At 34.8% G+C, this 20,476-nt stretch overlaps 2 protein-coding genes across 2 annotated transcripts in view; both read left to right on the top strand.

The window, feature by feature from the left end:
• The first annotated feature begins 287 nt into the window (after positions 1 to 287).
• Positions 288 to 19,205, top strand: LOC134842177 (uncharacterized). Its single transcript, XM_063858393.1, has 12 exons — positions 288 to 522; positions 882 to 1,017; positions 2,114 to 2,211; positions 4,486 to 4,639; positions 11,143 to 11,152; positions 11,751 to 11,947; positions 12,483 to 12,573; positions 15,801 to 15,931; positions 16,529 to 16,627; positions 18,233 to 18,293; positions 18,382 to 18,464; positions 18,636 to 19,205. Exons 1-12 carry the CDS (start codon positions 341 to 343, stop codon positions 18,867 to 18,869), a joined length of 1,476 nt encoding a protein of 491 aa, XP_063714463.1. The 5' UTR covers positions 288 to 340; the 3' UTR covers positions 18,870 to 19,205.
• Positions 17,683 to 20,476, top strand: part of LOC134842178 (coiled-coil domain-containing protein 103-like) — a 239,828-nt gene continuing 237,034 nt past the window's right edge. Inside the window, exon 1 of the mRNA XM_063858395.1 lies at positions 17,683 to 17,692. The gene's annotated coding sequence lies outside the window, so the exon portion shown is untranslated. The remainder of the gene's footprint in view (positions 17,693 to 20,476) is intronic.

The following is a 20,476-nucleotide window of genomic DNA, read 5'->3' on the forward strand; positions in this document are numbered from 1 at the left end:
AAAGTCGGGAATGTCGAAAAATGCCCCAATAAAGTCGAACAAACGAAGTCAAACCCCTCAGCACCGGTAGAGATATAAGCTTTGTAAAAGGGGTTCAAAATATTTGATCTTGCCTAAAATTTATGGTTTTTCAAAAAAAACTAGCAAAAACTGTTTTGTACCGATTAGGAAGCAGTCGGAACACAAGGGCTTTGTCCTGATAAACTAGCAGTCTTGCTCATTTAAGCTCAAAATGATGCTATAAGTATATCAGGGTAGTATTCAAATTTTTGCTTGTTTTCAGATTTCTATGGCGCTATAAATGCTCATAATCCAAAGTCTACCAGACTGAAATCAAGTAATGTTCCAAACAGTTAGCTATGACTTTGTGAGGACAGTTTGTGGCGGTGGATCGAATGGCATTGCCAATCTGTCAACAGGAGAGGCAATTCTAGCGGCGGGATCCATCAATGAAGCTTCCAAAGTAAAAGTGGGCACATTCGCAATCAAGACAAAAAGAGAACACTTTTGGCAAAGTAACTCGTAAGTCAGTCGGACTTCTAGCATTTCGTTGCCAAATATTCAATACAACGTAGTCCAATAGATAGTATTATTCAATTTAACGCTAGAGTACATGTATATAAGTCTTTATTTGTTGAAATTGCGCAATTTCAAGAGGAGATCACTGAAGTTGGAAGCATAAATCATGCCTCGACATTTGGTTTAGGATAGTGTTCTCTTTAGTCTTCTGATTGACAATTATTTTGCCTCGCAAGCTCTAGTAGCATATCGCATCTTGCGCCATCTTTTTGAAATGCATGGGTAGAGAGGCGATGAAGGTTTTTCATAATGAAAAGGACTTAAAAGTTTCGTTCAAAAAAAAAGTTGTTACTTTTCTGCAGATGCAAACTGATGCTGTCGAATAGCGTGAATCTGGATCCCAAAAGTGGCACGGTGGAGAATGAGCTGTTGGAGGGATTCAGCAAAGAGATCGACCTCTCAGAGAAGAACACCTTCAATATATCCGCACTCAAACAGGTGACTAAGGGCATGCTTGCTACTGGTAGCTTGTTTTATGTGTCATTTGAATTTCTAGTGAAGCTGGATAGTTTTTTTCCGACGACTGAAAGTGGGGAAGAACTATGGTTTCGGACGTGTTTTCGTGTTTTTACTCTAGCGATCAGCGTTGTGTAATAGTGTGAACCTTTTTTTTCTAACTTAGCTCATAAATAAAAAAGTTCATTGAAAGTGAAATTGTTCACTTATTTGATGGCTTTTTTTCTATTATAACGATCTGGCATTGGGAATTTCATAGCATCTGTTCTCTGCTTTATTTGTGATGTATTAAGCGTGCGTGACTGAGTGTTTAGTGCGTTAGACTCATTATATCTAGGTCGCAAGATCGAATACGAAATCTATACTATTTTTTTACTAATTGGAAGCTTATTTCTACTTTTTCTTATTGCATTTTATAGAGCTGCTTTTTGTGTTCTCGGTAGTGGTTGCGAAGCTCCGCCTCTGTGTTTAGTTTTTTTTTCTCGCAAACGGCTCAGTTATCCCAGCTAATCATCAGAATGAGTCGAGTCTTACATCAGATTGACGCCTTTTCAGTCGTGATTCGATTACATTTGAAAAAATTTCAAAAATATCAGATTTTAAGATTTATCGAGAAAAACCTAGTATCATTTTTTTTGCTTTTTAGCCTCATATCCAACGAGTTAAGTGAGCAAGTAGAATTTATAAGATCAAAATTTTTTATTTAAGCCGTGAAAAACTTCATTTAGCGCTTCATTGGCAATAGAAACTTGAAAAAAAAACAATTTTTTGTTTTGTTATTCATTTTTTGAAGACGACCAAGAGCGATTATAATCAGTTTGCTAATTCTGTAAGCTTTTTCCCTCTGATACTACCCCGCCACACCATTAGTTTGGAATGAAAAAGAGTTTTTTGCTGTCTGTGCTACTGATACAGCAACAGGTTACTCTTGTTAAAACTGAAATCAGAGGCATCGGTCGTATAAGTTGTTTAAAACGTCATTAGTCTTAATTGAAATATATATTGTACGAAGATTATAGTCATTGTTCTTGGTTAAAGATCATTTTATTTCCGTGATTTATTTAATATATCTGTTCAGATTGGAGTGAATGTGCTGATTGGACATGACTACAAGCTGTCTGCCAACTTGGGTCCCATCCACAGACTAGATATGGACAAGGACTTCATCCTGGACTAGTAAGCAAGAATTTGTGGGTAAACATTTAAAGCATCCATCGCCGAAATCTGAGTCAATGTGTAACTGAATAATGAGTCACTTTTAAGCAGGGCATAATATGGAAGGTTGTCCCTCAATTATTTCCCTAATCTGTAACCAGGAATAAATATTTTTTTTTTCAGAGAGAAGAAATAAATTATGGAAATAATTAAATTCTCTTGCATATAAATGCCATTTATTTACAGAATTTTTGAGATAAGTTTTGCATCCCAAAGTTCTTTATTCACAGAGAGGAATAGCTCCGCTTCGAGATGCATTGGAGAAAAGCCATGCCTGAGATAACCAATCGACAATTTCGCGGGACTGAAGAGTGTTTCGCATCGGTTCGACGTACCAGTGCTTAGATTTGTTTACTTTCATTGCAACATCTGGCACAGGAGGCGCATCTTACGGGAAAATAGTATCTCCCTTATTTCGAAATAATGGGTTTGCATTCCATAAATTATTTTCCTAGAGCGCCACTTAAAATAAATTATTTCCATAAAATTTGACAAGGAATAAATTATTTATCAAAAATTATTTCATTAAAATTATTTCTGCGGAGGCCCTGCTTAAGAGTCGATGAACGTAGTGAAGACTCTTAGATAGGTCGCGATGATTTTTTTGTTTGATTTTGTTCCGATCAGTGAACACGCGGAGGAACTTTGTTCTCGGCTGTTCAAGTTTTTTTGTGTTTTCCATACAAAATCAGGTACCACAAATAATCATCGGAATGTGTTGACGGATACATCATCATATTAAAGCCCTTTCAGTTATTCGAACGACATTAAAAAGTTGGAAAAGTTTTCTCCGTTTCGAGAAAAGCCAGTGTGAGTTTTTGGTTTTGGTCTGATATTGAGCGTTTAGAGTGAGCGAGCAGGCTTAATTTGTACAAATAAAACAGCTACCACAAATAATCATCAGAAAGGGTGGTGTGATATATCATCTATAAGCCCTTCCAGACCTGATTCGAACAACGTTAATAAATTTACAAAAATTTGTCCAAGTGTCCCTAGTTTCAGTTCAGTTTAGAGCGAGTAAAGCAAGCGAGCAGGTTTCATATTGAAGGATAAGCCGTGAAACTTAAGTCTTCAGCACCGTCTTGGGATTTTTTTTTGATGTTTTGAATGATTTTTTGTTTTGTCATTTTTCGACAAATACTGTTGCCTAATTTGTCTATTTTACTGTGACTGTCGAATTGTTCTAGGTCCAGGACTTTGTCAGATTTTTTTACTTGTCGACATCCAAAAAAAACGATATTATTTTTTTAAAAATAATAAACAACTTTTTATGTATTTTATGGAAAATATGGTCGGAACTATTTCGTTTGACTTTTCTGATTTCTTTTCAAATTTCATTCATTTCTTTTGCTGAAAGGAAGGCAAACTCCACTATCGAACAGTAAAGTGTAAAGAGCACGAAAAACGTGATCGACTTTTAGTTTCGAAAGTTGATTGTAATTTTCAGATTTCCCAGCGGAATGAAACTTTTACTTATCGATCCAGTTTTCTCAAATGGGTTATTTTTATCGAAAAAGTGTCAGCCATATTTTGTTTGCGAAATTCATAGAGGTTCCAGGCCTTATTTTTTTCCTTTGAAATTCGAAATTAAACGTTTTTTTTTTCTAAAAAAAGTCAAGTCAAAGTTTTTTTCTGTTTATTTCTTTCACTCTTTTCCAACTGTGGGTTGGCTAGGTTTTTTATAATTAAATGCGCTTAAAACATGGTGACGCAGTTGTGAGGACGCAGTCTTTGAAATTTGAATTACTTTACCAGCTACACATACAACACCAAAAGCAATATATTATGCGTGGAGGGAGATCCTGAAGAGCAGTACTGCTCATCGAGTAGGATATCCTGGAGAGTAAAGAGAAGACAGCCAGCATCAACTCAACTAACAAATTAATTTTAGGGCTGAAGTTAAAAAACAGTTTATAGAGGTCCTGATTGTCTTATAGGTAAATTTGAAAAAACTGTTTAGAGAATCTCAAACAGCTAACTTGTGACATTTCATGTATATTAACAGTTTTACTGTATTTGGTGTATTAGTAATTATTTGAGAAAGCAAAAAGATCTTGTACTATCTTCAAATAAGAAAAGTAAATTTATCGTATTTTTGCTTACGTCTTTTTTCAAATGGATCTGTGGTCGTCAGAACACGAGACTTTGAAATTTGCACAAGCACCCGGAGTTTAATTTTAACCCCGCTTTGAATTTTCTATCTGAAGTTATTTAAGGTGTTTATGTTTTCTGCAGCAGCGTGCCCTCATCAGTGGCGTGTAAACTGACGAAGCCTCACAGCAGGAGGGTGTTGGGGGTGGTGACTAGTGTGTTCACTGTGCCCAACTCTGCCACCCTCACTCTCACCAGTGAACTTCAGATACAGGATCAGATTTCACTCATGCAACTTGTAAGTCACAATTGTTACTAAAACTTTCACACGATCCGCTCTAATTACGAGGGAAAATTTTGCATATAATAACGGTTTTTCCGCATTGCTCCTATTTTTTAAAAGTTTTGTTTTCTTGTTTTACGCGATAGTACGGCAATTTTCCACTAATTATCAAACTTCAGAGCCCTATTCGTTTTCGAATTTATTGGGCTGCACTTCGGGTTTTTTTTTGGTTTATCAGGAGCTCCCTTACTGCCTGGACCATGAAAAGACCATAAGTTTTCTCCGGGAAAACTTATTGCTTCTATTTTTTATCTTCGTAAAAGGCTTACAACTCTATAGAAGTAAGTAATCAGCTACGATGCATAAGCTAATATCTGAGGCATACGAGCTAAGTTCTAATGAGAGTTTGATCCTACTACTCCTAATTTCATTTGCGAGAGGAAGTGACTTGTAATCTGGATCTATACTTTTTTCCGTTAACAACTTCACATACAGACGACAGGTCTCGGTTTCGATTCCCCGTCGGACCTTGTTTTACTTTTTACCATGTTTGTATGCTTACCGTTCAGTATTCTTGAACCTCGTCACTTTTTAAGGACCTTCTCACAATAGAAAAACAATAGAAAAAGAACGCAACTTTGTAACATAAGGTCTGGGGTTCGATACCCGGCACACAGTTTTTTTTAAAGATCTGGAAGAAATTGATCTTGCTTTTTTATGGAACCTCAAAATTCTTCAAGCCCCTCTCTCTTGGTCCACAAGAAAATTACACGCCTTTGGAACTTAATTACACGCCTTTGATGTGGAAATTAGTTTTGTTTGAAAAGTTAATTAGTCGGGTTAATTTTTGTCTTCTTATTATTGTCGAATTACTGTCCAAAGCATTGAATTTCGTTTTTCAAGGCATCAATCTTTTTCTTATTTAAGCAGTTTCAACTTTAATTACACAAGCAAAGCTTGTGTGATAGTATGAACTCTCTTTTTTCCAACCGAAGTAGCAATTTTTTGAACTCATTTTAAAAGTGTTCTTTTTTTGCAGTATATGCAGAAGCTCAATAACCTGCTATTAATTACAGCCAATGCTAAGGATATTAACACATACTATTATATTACAAATATCACTTTAGCTTCAAGGTCTCATGAATCTGTCGCGTAGAGGTAGAGAAGGAGAACTGCAACAAAGTAAGAGGGTTCGAACCTGGGCAGGGGCTGATGTTTATAATGAACTTTTTATATACTAGTTAAAATGCGTCCGCTCTATAAATTGAGGCATGTTAGTTGGTAAATTTTTTTTTTTCAAATTGACTGATGATGCGTCATAATTGGCTTGCGTCACTTAGCAATTATGAAGGCTCGTAATAAGCGTAGGTCACTTAAGAAATTATGTAGATTTAAACTTCTACTCATTCAGTTTTTCCCAGTAGCATTGTTGGTAATATTTTTGCTTGTGTATGCGAAGTGCAACTTCGCCTCTGTGTTGAAAGTCGTTCTTGAGTCGGTAAGTTATTTTTTTTTGTATAATGATCTGCTATCTATTTGTTATTGCTTTTTTGGTTTCGGCTTTTGCTATGTCGACTGGGTTATTTAATTTTGCGTCGTTTAGGATGCAAAAAATGCTTTTTATTAGTTTTTTTTATCTTTCAGAGAATAGAGCGTAAAACTTCGCATTTCAAATTCGTATAGCGCAAAGTTTTCTGACATTTTGTTTTTGGCTCATTTGATGTCTACCCGAGTATTGTCAGCTTAGTTGCCGCTCGGTTAATGATTTTGAATGGTTATATAACGGTGGTGATTGTTTTCTTTGATATTTTTTCCTCAAATTGGTGATTATTTGAGACAAATTTATGAGTTTTTGGAATGTAGTTTTTTTCGAATTTAAAAACCAATGTCATCGACTTGTTTCCTTATGATTATCTGTATGCTAATTTACAATGTTATTTTTGTGTTGTATTGTAAGTGTCGCAAAGCTCCTTTTTGTCTCCACAAATTCTACTAGCTTGCTGATAGATTGTTCTCTTTAAAGAAAGCTGTAACTAGATTTCGATCAAAGATAATTACGACGTCACGGAAAGTTGAGTGATTTGCTTTTATCTGATTCAAGAAAGAAAGCGTTGGTTGTTTTGTTTTCAAAGCAGAGTTCGTCCCCAATTTTCGTTAGCGCCAAAATCTGAATAAAATGTGATGTGTGCCATGTCTGATTTTTGAGGTCATCTCAATACAGTTTCCTGGTAACAGAAGCGGAGCGTGGTTTTATACTACGGAGTAGCTTTTATACTACCTAAGTCGTGTTATACTACCCAAGAAGCAATTATTAATTCTTTTTTGGTAAATCAGCAGCAGGCAATATCGGCAGTTTAATAGCAATTGCTTTGAGTTTGATTACAAATAAGTTAACACAATGAATCTTCTTCACATGGGAGTACGTCAGCCTTAAGTGCTAGGTACAACTTTTTGTAATCCATGAATCAAACAGTGGCCGAAAGTAACAAACTGCAGTCTCAAACATCAAGAAAACCTTTGTTCAAGCTATCTCATTGTTCAAAAAACAACCACCTTAAACCCTAATCAAAGTTGAGTTTATTGTTTAGGATACACGTTCCAAAAACAAGTAAACTTTTAAGGCGCGCATTTTCATCATTAAATTTAAACCCGTTATGAAGTCTTTCATTTAAGAATAATTGAACATATCAGGGTCTGAGCTTTTTGTTCCATTCCGACTTGCGAAGAGAATGACGGAGTATCTGTGCTCAGGGTAGTTTTTTCCTACCAAATTGGGAATTTCCAACTAGCCATTTTTGAACGGCTTTTCATTTAGCCATTTTTGAATTTTTTTACCAGTGAAAGCCAGTGATATCCTGAGCTCTAATTTCAATTTTTTTTTACCTGAGATCATTTGTTGAGAAGTTATTGGGATTTAAAAAATGCAATTTTGGCTAATGTGGGACAAATAACGCGCGAGATTTTTAGTGCTAGTAATGCAAACTGGAAAAACTTATTGGTACCTACTCAACAGAATATATATTATAGAACAGTTAGAAACCAGCTTGAATATTGATTTCGACTACTTAGAATAAAAGGCGAATGATTTAGGCTGCGAGGAGGGCTTTACTCGAATTCACGCAATGCTTTTTGACAATTTGAATAAATTGATCCCTGAAAAACCTAAAAGGGTAAATGAAGACATCACTTTTTGGGTTAAGCTAAAATACTGCAAGCAATACAAATAGGCTAAGATAGTTCTTTCATGAATAATGGGACTGCTGAAGCTAGAGATAAATCTAATTTGCAAAATGTTTCGGGTCAAAAGATTGATAGCAAAAAAGAAAAAAGATTTTCATTAGAACAAACTGCAAACGCAAGTCACAAAAAACAAAAAGGAGTTTTTTCAATTGATTAAGAATCTTACTGGGACTCTTTAAAACAAGTGTTTTAACATCGAGAATGTTAACACTGATGCAGTTTTATTCATCAATTATTAGCGAACGCTTTCCATAAACCATACATCAGACATAACAGCAAAAAAATGTAGAAAAATCAAGGTTTTCGAGACCAGTGTCAACCAATGAACTCAAACAAATCTTGGAAAATTTGAAGAAGAAATTCAGCCTGGATTACCACAACATCAATCATGCTTACATTCTCTCAATAAAAGAAATATTGGAGCCTGTCCTAACTGTTTTATTTCAAAAATGTTTTGACGGCAACAGTTTTCCGAGCTCATTAAAAGTTGCAAAAGTCATAGCTATACATAAAGACGGAATTGAACTCAAACTTTCTTATTTTAGACCAATTTAACTTAACCTGTTTTTGGCAAAATACTTTAACAGTTTATTTACAGCCGATTTTTAGACTTTGTTAATCAAAAAAATATATTACCTCAATCTCAGTTCGGATTCAGGCAAAAAAGAATTACAGTTGACGCTATTGATTCTCAAGTAGTAGAAATTCGATCTGGTTGTGGAACAACCAAACCATTGAAACTCAGTGATACTGTTGGTCAAAAGCTTCTTTCAAACAATTTTTATGATTACGTTAACAATATTTATTAGAACGTAAACAGTTTTTAAGCATCAGCAGAATCAAATTGCAATGTCAATAAATAAAATGCGGAGTCCCACAGGGCTCAATTCCTGGACCTCCTTTTTTCATTCTGTTTTTAACGATATACCAAAATTGAACGCAAACACAAATTTGAACTTAGATAAAACCAGACTGGCTTTGAGCTTAGCTGAAACCAAAACAGTTAAGTTCACAAAACGGAATAAAAAAAACACAAAACTTCTCAATTAAAATGAAAGAAGACATAGAGCAAAACTCCGTTATCAAATATCTGGGTTTTTGTATCTCGATAAAAAAACTGGAATCAAAGATCACATTGAAGATGTTAATACGAAGCTAAATAATTTTTGGGGAATCTTTTCTCACTGCGTAAGATTTTTAATAAACAGTAAGTGAACCAGTTTTACCGAACAGACGTTAAAACTGTTGTTCAACATGGTAGTATAAAAATAGGGTCAACTTCCAAATCAAACCTTGACAAGATTGATCGCAACATAGACAAATTAAGTAATCCTTTCTTTCAAGAAAAAGTTCGAACCAGTATGTTTATTGAGGTAAAAAAAAGAAATATATAATGTTAAGGAGCTTCATTTATACGAACTCAAAAATTTCTCTGTAAATTTATTCGCGGTGAGTGTGAAACTGTGACTCTCGGTTAAATAATCTCATTCCTCTTCAAATTACATCAATTGTAACCAGAACTCGAAAACTCTACACTGTCTCACTAATCTTTTTCCGACTTTTGAAATGATTTGCTAAATGACTTGGATTGAAATTAACAAGTTCATTATTACTTCTTTCTAACTAAATAATTTTTTTTTCTCTTGTTTTAAAATTTATTGAGTTAAAAATTATTACACCACCATCCCAATTAAAACCTTGTTCTTGTTTCAGCTCAGAGACGTCTGAAAACAGGCAGAATTTTCATAATGACAATTTCTCATTGACTAGGTTTTTTTGAAATGTCATTTATATAATTTATGTCGATCAATGTGAACCTATGCTGGAAACAATTTATTATAATTTTTATGATTTAATTCGCTCATGAATTTTCCAAATTCAATTGAAGGAGGATATTTAGCGCTATTGTTGCGCTACTAAATGCTCAGAATATCCTTTCGTTTTTGGCACAGCAAGTTGCCAAGATTTTTGAAAAAAAACTAATCAATTGCTTTCCTTTTTTTAAATCAGAAATTTTTCTAATGATTTCTCAAAGGGTTTTTTCAAAACCAGTCGAATGAATGCCAGTCGAATGATTCACGGCTTCTCCCTGATGAGAGCAGTCTTGTTAATTTCGTTGCGCTTTCGGCAACGAGCAAATATAGGTAGTTGTTCCGGATTCCACAAATCTAAGCGGATTCCGCAAGTTTAAGTGGATTCCGCTAATTTATGCGGATTTCACTTACTAGCGGATTTTGCGGACAGTTTGCGGATTTTACTTACAGTTGCGGATTCCACGGCCTCTGAAGTTTACTAAATGCATAGATTATTTTTTGCTTCTGGATTCCACAAACTGTTCCAGATTCCAGAAAAATTTTAGCTGATTCCGCAATGTTGCCTGTTTTTGAAGCGATTTTGAGCAATACAGTGTTTTAGCTATTTCTCCGTGGAATCTAAAACAGCAGACATGATCAAAGAATGGTAGCAAAGTTGCGGATTCCACGACAAATCTGATTTTGGCCTGGTGCGGAATCCGCTCACAATTCACAAAATGCACTGTTTGGCCTCGTAATGAGAATGCAAAATTTGGATATTATAATTTTGAATCTAAATTTTTCAATAAACGATACGAACGATACGGGTATTTTTTTCAAAGTCATGAACATAGTGAATAATATTATTTTTTTGGTCTTGGTGATTTTTTTTTTCAGGAAAAAGTCTGACTCAAATTTGAATTTTTTTAGTTGTGCCTTCGATTTCTTTTCAAGTTCAGTTCATTTCCGTTGTTAAAGGGAAGACAAACTGAACTATCAAAGAGCAAAAGTTTAAAGGCCTCGAAAAACCTGATTGACTTCTAGTTTCGAAAGTGAATTTTAATTTGAAGATTTTCCATCGAAATGAAAAAATTACCTATTGATCCAATTTTCGCAAAACGAGGCAATTTTATCAAAAAGTGTCAATCATAAATTGTTTTTGAAATTCAAAGAACTTTGATGCCATATATTTTTTCTTCAAGATTCGATAGCCTAACTTTTTTTCAAAAAACAGTCAGTTTTTGTTGTTTCTTTAATTTCATGACTCTTTTCAAAGTGTCTGTTGGCTATATTCTGGTAAGAAGGTTAAATTATTGTAATCCAATTTTTGATTCATGTTTAGGGACCGGTTTGTTCGCTTTAAATATGTTTCGGGACTTCATTTTCATTATCAAACATGCAGTACATGGGAAAATTCTGGTACGTTGGCAATGATTTCTTATCAACCGAAAATTTTGATATTAATTGACTGTTATTGTGTTTTAGCTGAAGGGAGGTGAGCAATTGGATTTTCGGTTCTTTTCTGTTATACGGCTCAAAAAAAAACAATTTTGTTAAGTGTGAGCTTCTTTGTTTTATGAAATTCCTTTATTTTCGTTCGCTGAAATCAATTTCAACCAATCAGATTAGAGCATTAGGATCGAAGTTTTGAAATGAAAGAAAATGTTGAGGGCCGTAAAACAAAAAAGGTCTGCCTTTGCATTGAATTTAGCATGCTTCATTCCATCGAAGTCAATGCATATTTTTTTTAATCCCTTTTAAAAAATTAATTTATTGCATGTGTGAAAACGTGTCACTAATTGCATCATATCTCGATTCCTTATAATATACTGTTTCACGGCATGGAGCTATCTGTTTCGCGCATCGTTTGTCACCCGGCTTTAAGAACACTCGCCAGTCAATAGAGCGAATGACTTCCAGTCAACATGTGAAAAACAACAAAACAAAATAGAGAAAGGGAATCTATCATGCTTTTGTAATGAGTTTCATTCAACTGATATCATCTGAGAGGCTTCTTGGAATGAAGGTTTCTTTTTAGTTTAGCACAAACTTTAAAATTTTTACTGCTCTACATTGGCTTTTTTTCTTACTAGGTGATGAATCTAACATATGGAAAAAAGACTACCTGAACAGTTTGAAAATGGTGCCGGGGCAAGTGATAGCTTACTGTGTGGAGGAGTGTACCCTGGATCTATCCAGTAACACCTTCTACTTCCCCTCAGGGGGACAGAGGGCAGAGGTCAAGTTTGTACTGGGCGGTGGAGGTAGTGGAGATCACTCAAATCAGAAGGTGAAGGTTACTGCACGTTAATATTTGCAGTATTGCTGAAATCATATTTAAATTTTCATTATCACGTGGCATCATCATATTCATGTTTCATAGTCATATCATTGTAAGTGAGAGTTGAGTCGAATATTTTTTGAGTGAACGAGGGTTTTGGATGAATAGTTGTCGGCATGAACATGAACTTGATGAACTTGAAATAAATAAAAAAGAAAGGAACGAAACGAACATTGTGACAGATAATCGAGGTCTTTTTACTTATTCCTCTCAATAAAGCATTTATCAGCGCATCCATCGCAAATTGCAAGCGTTGTTTTGGCTGCGTACTAAATTTCAATCAATCAGATTGCCGCTTTCTCCTCATTTTTTTATAATTTTATATTTGATATTTTGGGAGGAATAAGGAAGAAGGTAACGTTAAATGAGGTAACGTTAAATAGTTCAAATTTACGCATTACATAGATGCTGTGAATTGTAAATAAACTCAAGGAAGAATTGAAGTACTATGTTAGTAGTTTTTTGATGTTAGAAATGTTTATAGACTGAAGAATGGATTCGGGGTAGCGCCGAATTTTCCTCTGCTGACACGGACTCCACCTATGTCATGGTGCCTCAAACGTCGCAATTAGAAGGTACTGTTGAAACTACTTATCCACTTGATCGTACGTACCTGTGTGCCTACGTGTATCTACGTAATTGACAGGCAGGGCATAGCTGAATTTGTATTCATGTATTTGTCACATATTGTATCTATCAATCCTAAATCGATGAACTTAATTAGTTCAAAATGCCAATCTGCGAAGTTGTATTTCGTTTTCGACATGATCTGAGAGTTAACAAAGATAGCCGGTTGCTGTGATTTGAGAACTATACAAACGCGTAAAAACTTTGTGAAAGAGACATAATCGACGACTATTGTCTTCACAAAAAGCATGATAGACAAAAAATAGGAAAATTTGAAAAACAAAAATTTCAAATTTAGTTCTATTTTTTTTGCACAAGAAAATTTTTATTGCCGAGCAAGCACTAAATTGTTCATCCGAAATTAGTTTCATTTTGAGTAAAATTGAAATCTAAAAATAACTGAATTTCTTTATAACGACCGTTACTCGCTCGACTGCAAAACTGCACAACTAAAAAAGACAAAATATTTAAAACCAGTTTTTCTTGAGACTGGCACAACTTTTTAAAAAGTTTTCAATCAAATGACGACTGAAAGAGCTTTACTTTGGTGTATCACTCGACTCATTCCGATGATTATTTTTGCTACCTGATTTTGCGTGGAAAATAATTTAAAAAAAACTTCAATGGTCGGAACAAAAACTCGGAAGGCCCATTTGACGTGATCCAAAAGTCTTACATTATTTCTTTTTCATGTAAGAGCACAAAATTCCATTTGCCATTTGCACAAAATTCCATATGTAATACCATTTCAATTCACTGCCACGTGAGAGCTCTTCAATGGAAAGGGATGCCTGTCGAGTGGAGCCTCATTGAGCAAACATAAACATCCTATGTATCAACCTTGTTTTTTGGTTCTTTTTGTCATTTACAAGAAAATTCTTAGTAGTTGAGCCTTATCACAAATTTAGAGATCCTTAATTTCATGAAGATAATTATAAAGACCTTTATCGTCAACTTTGGCCAACTGTTTTGAACTTCTGTCCAGTTAAACAAATTAGTTAATTAAGTATCGAGCCTTAGTTTCGAGTTGTTTTTGAAATAAGCTGCTGCTTGTTTTCCTATTTTTGGACGTTTTTTCTGTTTAGTCTACTCAAACTAAAAAACAATTTTGATAAACGACGTAATGTTTGTTCTTGTCATGAGCTTTAGTAATTCACATACATGATGCTCGCTTGCATAGCATACTTTGTTTTCATGTCTAATATATCGAATACTCTCTTATTAGTTTAGTTGAAGCAAGTTTTCCAAATCAGCTTCTGTTATTTACACTTGCGAAGCGAGTGTTTTGGTATGAACCTTTTTTTCAAACCTAAGCCGCAAATATTGATGCGGAAATTTTATGGTTGGGCACCTTTACTGCTTTGTTATAGCATGTGCTTTGACGTTCGAATAGTAATAAGTTAACACAGTTGATACATTTTAAATTCATCTAATGAACCGAGAAAAGTGATTTGTTCCAAACAACATAACAATAAAGAAAACTCGATTTCAGAAATTTTCTAACTTAATATATCTCACATTTTTTTGAAATGCATACTTTTTACATAATGTGGATATGTGCTTTGCGATTTGTTACATACAAGTTAGTGTGGATGCCTTCAGTTTGTTATATTCCAAATTATTACATGCAAAATTGAGTCAATTTTTTTTGATGCCACTTTTGCTGAATTGCATTGGCAAGTTATCAGCATATGTAGCTGCTTTATTCGTGACTAGTGTTTGCCGATTGTTAAGCTTGCGTAGCTGATTGGATAATGCGTGAGTCTCAAAATCTCTTGATTGCAGTAGGTCACAGATTCGAATCCTACACGTAGCCGACTTTTTTTTACTAAGTCGAGGCATATTTCTAATTTTTCTTATTTCACTTGATAGAGCTGCTTTGTGGCCGTGTTCTCGCAAGTGTTTGCGAAGCGCAGCTTCGCCTCTGTGTTTTTATTTGTGATAAAACTGTTTCGTTTGTTCCAAGTATTAAAGCACCAAGTTGATAAAATTTTGTTATATAACTTTATTATATCTGCAATAGTTGCTTCTGCTTAAAATATAATCTAAGTCTGTAAATCTTGGATAAGCTTTTTGTTGTTCTCTTTTGAACTTTTTGCTGTTCCTGAGATTATATACAGGTTTCGTGAAGTCAAGCGTTTTTGTCTGATCCAGTTCAGAATTATTCGGTTTTTTACTATTATACTTTCATCTTGGCTCTTCTCTTAGAAAAAAAAAACATTTGAAATACTTGTTTTAATAAGGCTGCGATTCATTTTCTTGGAGCCAAACTTCCAAACCACGGTAGGGATCTGGTTTATATCCTTGCAATGAATCAATTGAATTGATGATATCGCAGTCGTGTGCAACATAATTGTTTTGTGTTGATACAGCCGATCCGGTAAGTCATTGATATAAATCACAAATAGCTGTGGACCTAGTACAGAGTTTTGAAGACTTCCTCAATTTCCTGATCCAGAGCCAGAAACGTCGTCATTTAAGTACAAAAATTGTAGCCTGCGCGAAAGATAAATTTTTAAGAGACTCCCAAATTTTTATTACATTTTCTCTGAGTCCATATAGTTCACACGTTAACAAAATAGAATAATCAACAGGTTTAAATGCTTTAGAAAGATCAACCAAATTGCTTTCAATGAGATCAATTTGATTCATTTTTGAGTCTGCATATTCAACTAATTCTATAATTGCATCTATGGGGCTGCTTTTACTGCAAAAACCAAATTGTCTCTTTTTGTTAAAATTTTGTGGTTTTCAAGAAGCAAGTTAGACATTTATGCAGGATTTATCGAAATTATTACTAACAACGGGAAATATAGAAATCGGATTTCAATTTGACCCGTCCGTAAAATTACCAGTTTTGTGAATAGGGACGATTTTTTGCAATTTTGAATGAATTGGGAAGAAACAATTTTGTACAAAAAGATTGATATTGGGAGTTATCTTTGGAGCAAAGTATTCATTGAGTTCTATGATAATTACAATTTTCAATAAGATAATAACAAATCAATCATGTTGCTCTTCTGATTAAAATTTTCAAGCAATTATTAAATTATTATTCTATTTGAGTGAAAGTTATGCTTGAGCTACGTGCGTTTTCCTATGGCGCTAAAATTTACTCGGAGATTGCCTCAATATCGGGCTCGGGAAAATGAATAAACTTGATTTGATGTTCTAGATGAGACCGTTCAAGACCTGGCAGAGAGCATGTCCAAGTTAGAGGAGAGGAAGCAGAAGCAGCTGTCTTGCTTGATCAGGGCAGCATTTAAGAACTCGATTGAACAGGAGCTCAGATCATTCGTATTCGAAGTGAGTCGATCAACAGATTCATAAACAAACATCAAATAATAGAGCTGCTCAGTGAAGCGGCTACACCTCCATAGTTACCATTATATATTTTAATGAAATCTGCATCAACGATTTATGTATGTATGTCTCAAAAATATTACAAAAATCGTTAAAGAAGACTCCTTGAAACTATTAGTCGGCTTCAAATCTTGAATGTATCATAAAAGCAGTAGTAATTGTTTTAAGCGTACACGTGTTCTTTATTTCTTTTTCTTGCGTTTCAGATGACCCATGAAGTAAAAATGCAGAGATTTGATGTTAATTTTTAAATTCCTGAAATGTTTATCATGCTTTCAGAAAAAGGTTGTTTGGTGAAAGCTGTTTGGCGCCTTGTTTGTTGTCGCCTCACAATCCATATTATTTCAAACTTCTTGTTGGTCACTTTTTAGAAAACAAGTGGTAGTTTTTACATGTTCAGCTTCATGCTGTGCTATATATTCTAATGTAAGTAGCGTAATGAGCATATGATCTGAAAAACAGTCATCTGGAGACGGATTATTGTTGATTACTTAGATGTTTTTTTTTTTTATTCTTGTCGGATGTTTGATTTTCGTTTAGATGGTGGATAACTTTGACCAACTGAACCCTGCGATATCAATTCGGGGTTTTGATTGTGATAATGCACAACTGCTCGCTCTCATGGATTTCATCCTCAGGGTACGTGCAACAGCTTTCATGTATCATTACTTGGTGTATCATACAGAAGTCAGAACATATCAACAGACAAATTTAAAAACCAGTCTGGAAACATAAGTAAAAAAGATAAGGCTGACTCCTCTTTTCTCACAGCATCCTACATGGATGTCTGTCATGTGTTGCCTAGTGCTTTTTAATTCATCTATTGCGTGTTTATATGAAGGCCAATTTCGTCATTGCAACAAGGGGTGATTAAGTTTCTTAGCATATCACTAGCGAATATTATAAAGCGGGCGGAAGAGTTTACAGAGATATTTTTGAACAAAATGAAAAAAGAAAGATCCTTCAGTCTGTGATACACCCATGGACAAACTTCAATGTCATGGTTCGAAACTTTCAGTTGTAATTATAGCGACATCAAAAAAATGCAAACGACATTTCACTATTGAGAAAAACCGGTTTGAAATTTTTGCTCTTTAAGAAAGAAAGAAAGAATAAATTTCTTCGGTCATTCATTACATAAATTTGGCAATTCATCGTTATGAGTAATTATTAAAATGCGACTCGGAGAGGATAGACAACGGGGCCATATGGCCCACAAACGCCTACCCTAGCTATGCATGCTTCTTTCACTATCAGGAAAAGATTTTTTTTCAATGTTTTTACTTCGAGCGAGCCAGCAGGCGTATTTTAATAGGATAAACCGAAATTTTTTTTGTTTACGCCATGAATGCGTATTTTTACTCCAGCGCCGTCTAAGATTGTTTAGCGCCTTCTTGATAAAAAAACTAGGAAATTTTTTTGGACAAAAATGTTTTTTTTTTGTTTCACTTTTATTGTTTTTCTTTTTTGAAGACATTTTTGTTGAGTATGTCTAAGTTACTATAAGTATCGAACGTCCCCAAGTTCTAGGCTTTCGTTACTGTACAGACAAAAACGACACAATTTGAAAAAACAGAGGTTTTTTTCTTAAGTTTGTTACTGTGGCCGGAATGCTAAAAAACTCACTTTTTATGCTAAAAGATAGGTCTGTTTAAAACTGGTCCTCGAGGCAAGTTAATTGTTACCATTGATTTCTTATTAAATGCTAATAATGTATAAAATATTTAAAACTAGTTGCGAATCTAGAAAATTCTCTTTAGTGTTTTTTTATAAAAAAAAAACTAATTTTTGAGAAATTGATTGAGGGAATTTCGGTAGCACACAGGGTTTTCTTTGATGTGTTGAGTTTTCTGCAGTTTGCTGGTAAGAATAAGCTGAGGAGCTTAAGATTTAGATGGAGTTTTTAGATAATGTTTTGGGCTGGGAGGTTTCGATTGAGAAGCAGGTACTAGCCTCTTCGTCGTTGCTCTTCTAGTACAAAAAACTTTGTGGTTTAAAACAATTTTGAAATTGCAATCAGCTAAGTGATAGTGTTTATGTGGCTTAATACTCTTCGAAAAATTATTTCGTTCATCGATGTTATCCGAAAAAGTAACCTTGTTAAATATTATGCGAAAAAAGCAATCTTGTTACCTCTCCGAAAGTCGTAGCGTAGCAATCATTTCAATCAGGACATTAGGCGTCCTTATGTCTTGGTCAGAACAGTTATGATGAGTTGCCATGAAGCGGAGTTTTGTTTTTCAGGACGGGAACTACTCGGTGAATATCCTGTACTACGTCTACTTTTTGTTCCAGTATGCTCAAGGTAATGCAAACTCTCGGAGAAGTTTTAGGGTCGCATAGCCTGTTTATTTGCTGTAGTCAAAAATAAACTTAACCACAATTTGTTTCAGAGTTGCCTGTGTGCGTTCTGATAGACGTTTCTGACTTGAAGAAGGAATATTTTGACATGACGAAATCAATTTTTAGCGATGTGGTTTGTTTCAGTTTATGATTATACTTAAATCATTTCGACTAAAAATCATCATAAAGCTCAATCGCAATAGTGTTCTGATCTATCGCAATTCTGATTATTTTATCAGATATCCTTGCTAGAAAACTGTTATCGTCATATACCTTCTATATACTATTTTTGTTTGATTTTTAGGCGGAAAAGTGTTCAAATTTGCATCAAAACGAGGTCATCCTTAGCTCCAAAGTATACGAGGTAGCTAAATGTGTCTGGAACGTCCTATTCGACCTTCAAGTTAACAAACCGGATGGCGATAAGAATGGACCAGAAGATTCTGATAATAAAAACTACGTGATCAAAGAATGCAAGCTAAGCAGTGCACAGTATCACGTGTTCAGCAAGTTTATTGAACTTGTTCTTATCTTTTGAAACGAATAAATGATCATAATATAGCGGACTCATTTAGTTTACTTTTGCTGTTTTTCATTAGATTACTATTTATTGTAAATTAAGTTTGTGCAATTGAGCTAGGTATAGTGCACTAAGTAGTTTTCAATTGAGTAGTTAGGTACTCATTATCCTTTTCTGATGTGTAGATTAGCTAAACTCTATCTTTTGTGACATGGTGTTGTGTTATGAATGATTACGGAATAGCTCCATGCATATTCACACTAGCGAGCTTGCAAGCGTTAGTGTATTAGCGCGAGCCTTCTTTTTTTCTAAGCTAACTCGCAAATAAAAGTGTTCTTTAAAAGTGTTCACTTATATGGAAATTTCACTACCATTGGAAATTGCGTAGCATCTGTTTTCTGCTTTATTTGTGGCTAGAGTATGTTCGTAATAAGGCGTCCATGCCTGTGTGTTTAGTGCGTTAGACTGATTTTCTTGGTCGCAATAGGTCGTAGGTGCATATTCGAGGCATATTTATACTTTTGCCTTTTATAGAGCTGCTTTTTGTCGTGTTTTCGCTAGTGTTCTCGCTAGGAACTTTTTTCACTTGGGAGAGCATGTGAATTTGTTATCGGAAATAGATTTGGTCAAGCATCCTTTACAAATCTGTATGAAATACGGGGATCAAGTTGACGTCCCCCCTCACAGACTAAATTAAGATCCTGCGCGCTGCGTGTTAAATTCTCTTTTCTGTTTGGCTAAAAATTGAACTCAGAACCAAATTAACATCCTACCCTCATTTTTTTTTCTTTCTTTTCGATTAGACGGGCGTCGACTTATTGAGGGTCGACCTAAGGTTTTTGGCTCAGTCGCCACTCGATAAACGATTCCCTATGCTTTGAAAGGCTACTTATGAATATCATCTGAGACAAACGAATGAAGTATCTGTTGATTTTGGTTTTTGTACTTTTGTCTTTTTTGCAGAAGCGTAGCGTGGTCTGATGTGATAGTACGATGAAATTCTTTTTTCCAACCTAAGTCGCAAATAGAACTATTTTTGGCAGTACTTTGGATTCAGCAGGCTGCATTAGCAGTGAATTTACATCAGGGGCGGATCTAGGATTTTCTCGAGGGGGGGGGGGGGCGGATTTTCAAAAAGAAATCAAAAATTTTGACGACCTTTTTTTTTTAGGTCGACTACATTGATTTTTTGATTTCTCCCAAAGCACTGTTTTGCCCCTATTTTGGCTAAATTTTCTGCGCCGCAGGCAAATTTTTGAAAAAAAAAACAGTCAAAAAAGGCGTTTTTAGGCACTTTTTGGAAAATTTTGACCAAAAAATTGCGTTTTTTCGGCGCGCACTCCCCCCCCCCCCCAAAATTAGTAAATATTGTCCGCCCCCCCTAAATCCGCCCCTGATTTACATGTTCTTTGATTAGTAATAAGTTAACACAGTTGATGTTTTTTAATTCATCAAAAGAACCGAAAAAAGATATTTGTTTCATACAAAAGTATAATAATAAGTACCATTTCAGAATTTTTTTTCAAGCCGATATACTTCGCGAGATTTTTGAAATGCCTAACTTATTCGCAATTTGCTTAATACATTCTAAATTATACTTGCCAAGTTAGTATGGTTGCCTTTTA

This window comes from Symsagittifera roscoffensis, chromosome 3, assembly GCF_963678635.1.
Source record: "Symsagittifera roscoffensis chromosome 3, txSymRosc1.1, whole genome shotgun sequence".
Taxonomy (NCBI): domain Eukaryota; kingdom Metazoa; phylum Xenacoelomorpha; order Acoela; family Convolutidae; genus Symsagittifera; species Symsagittifera roscoffensis.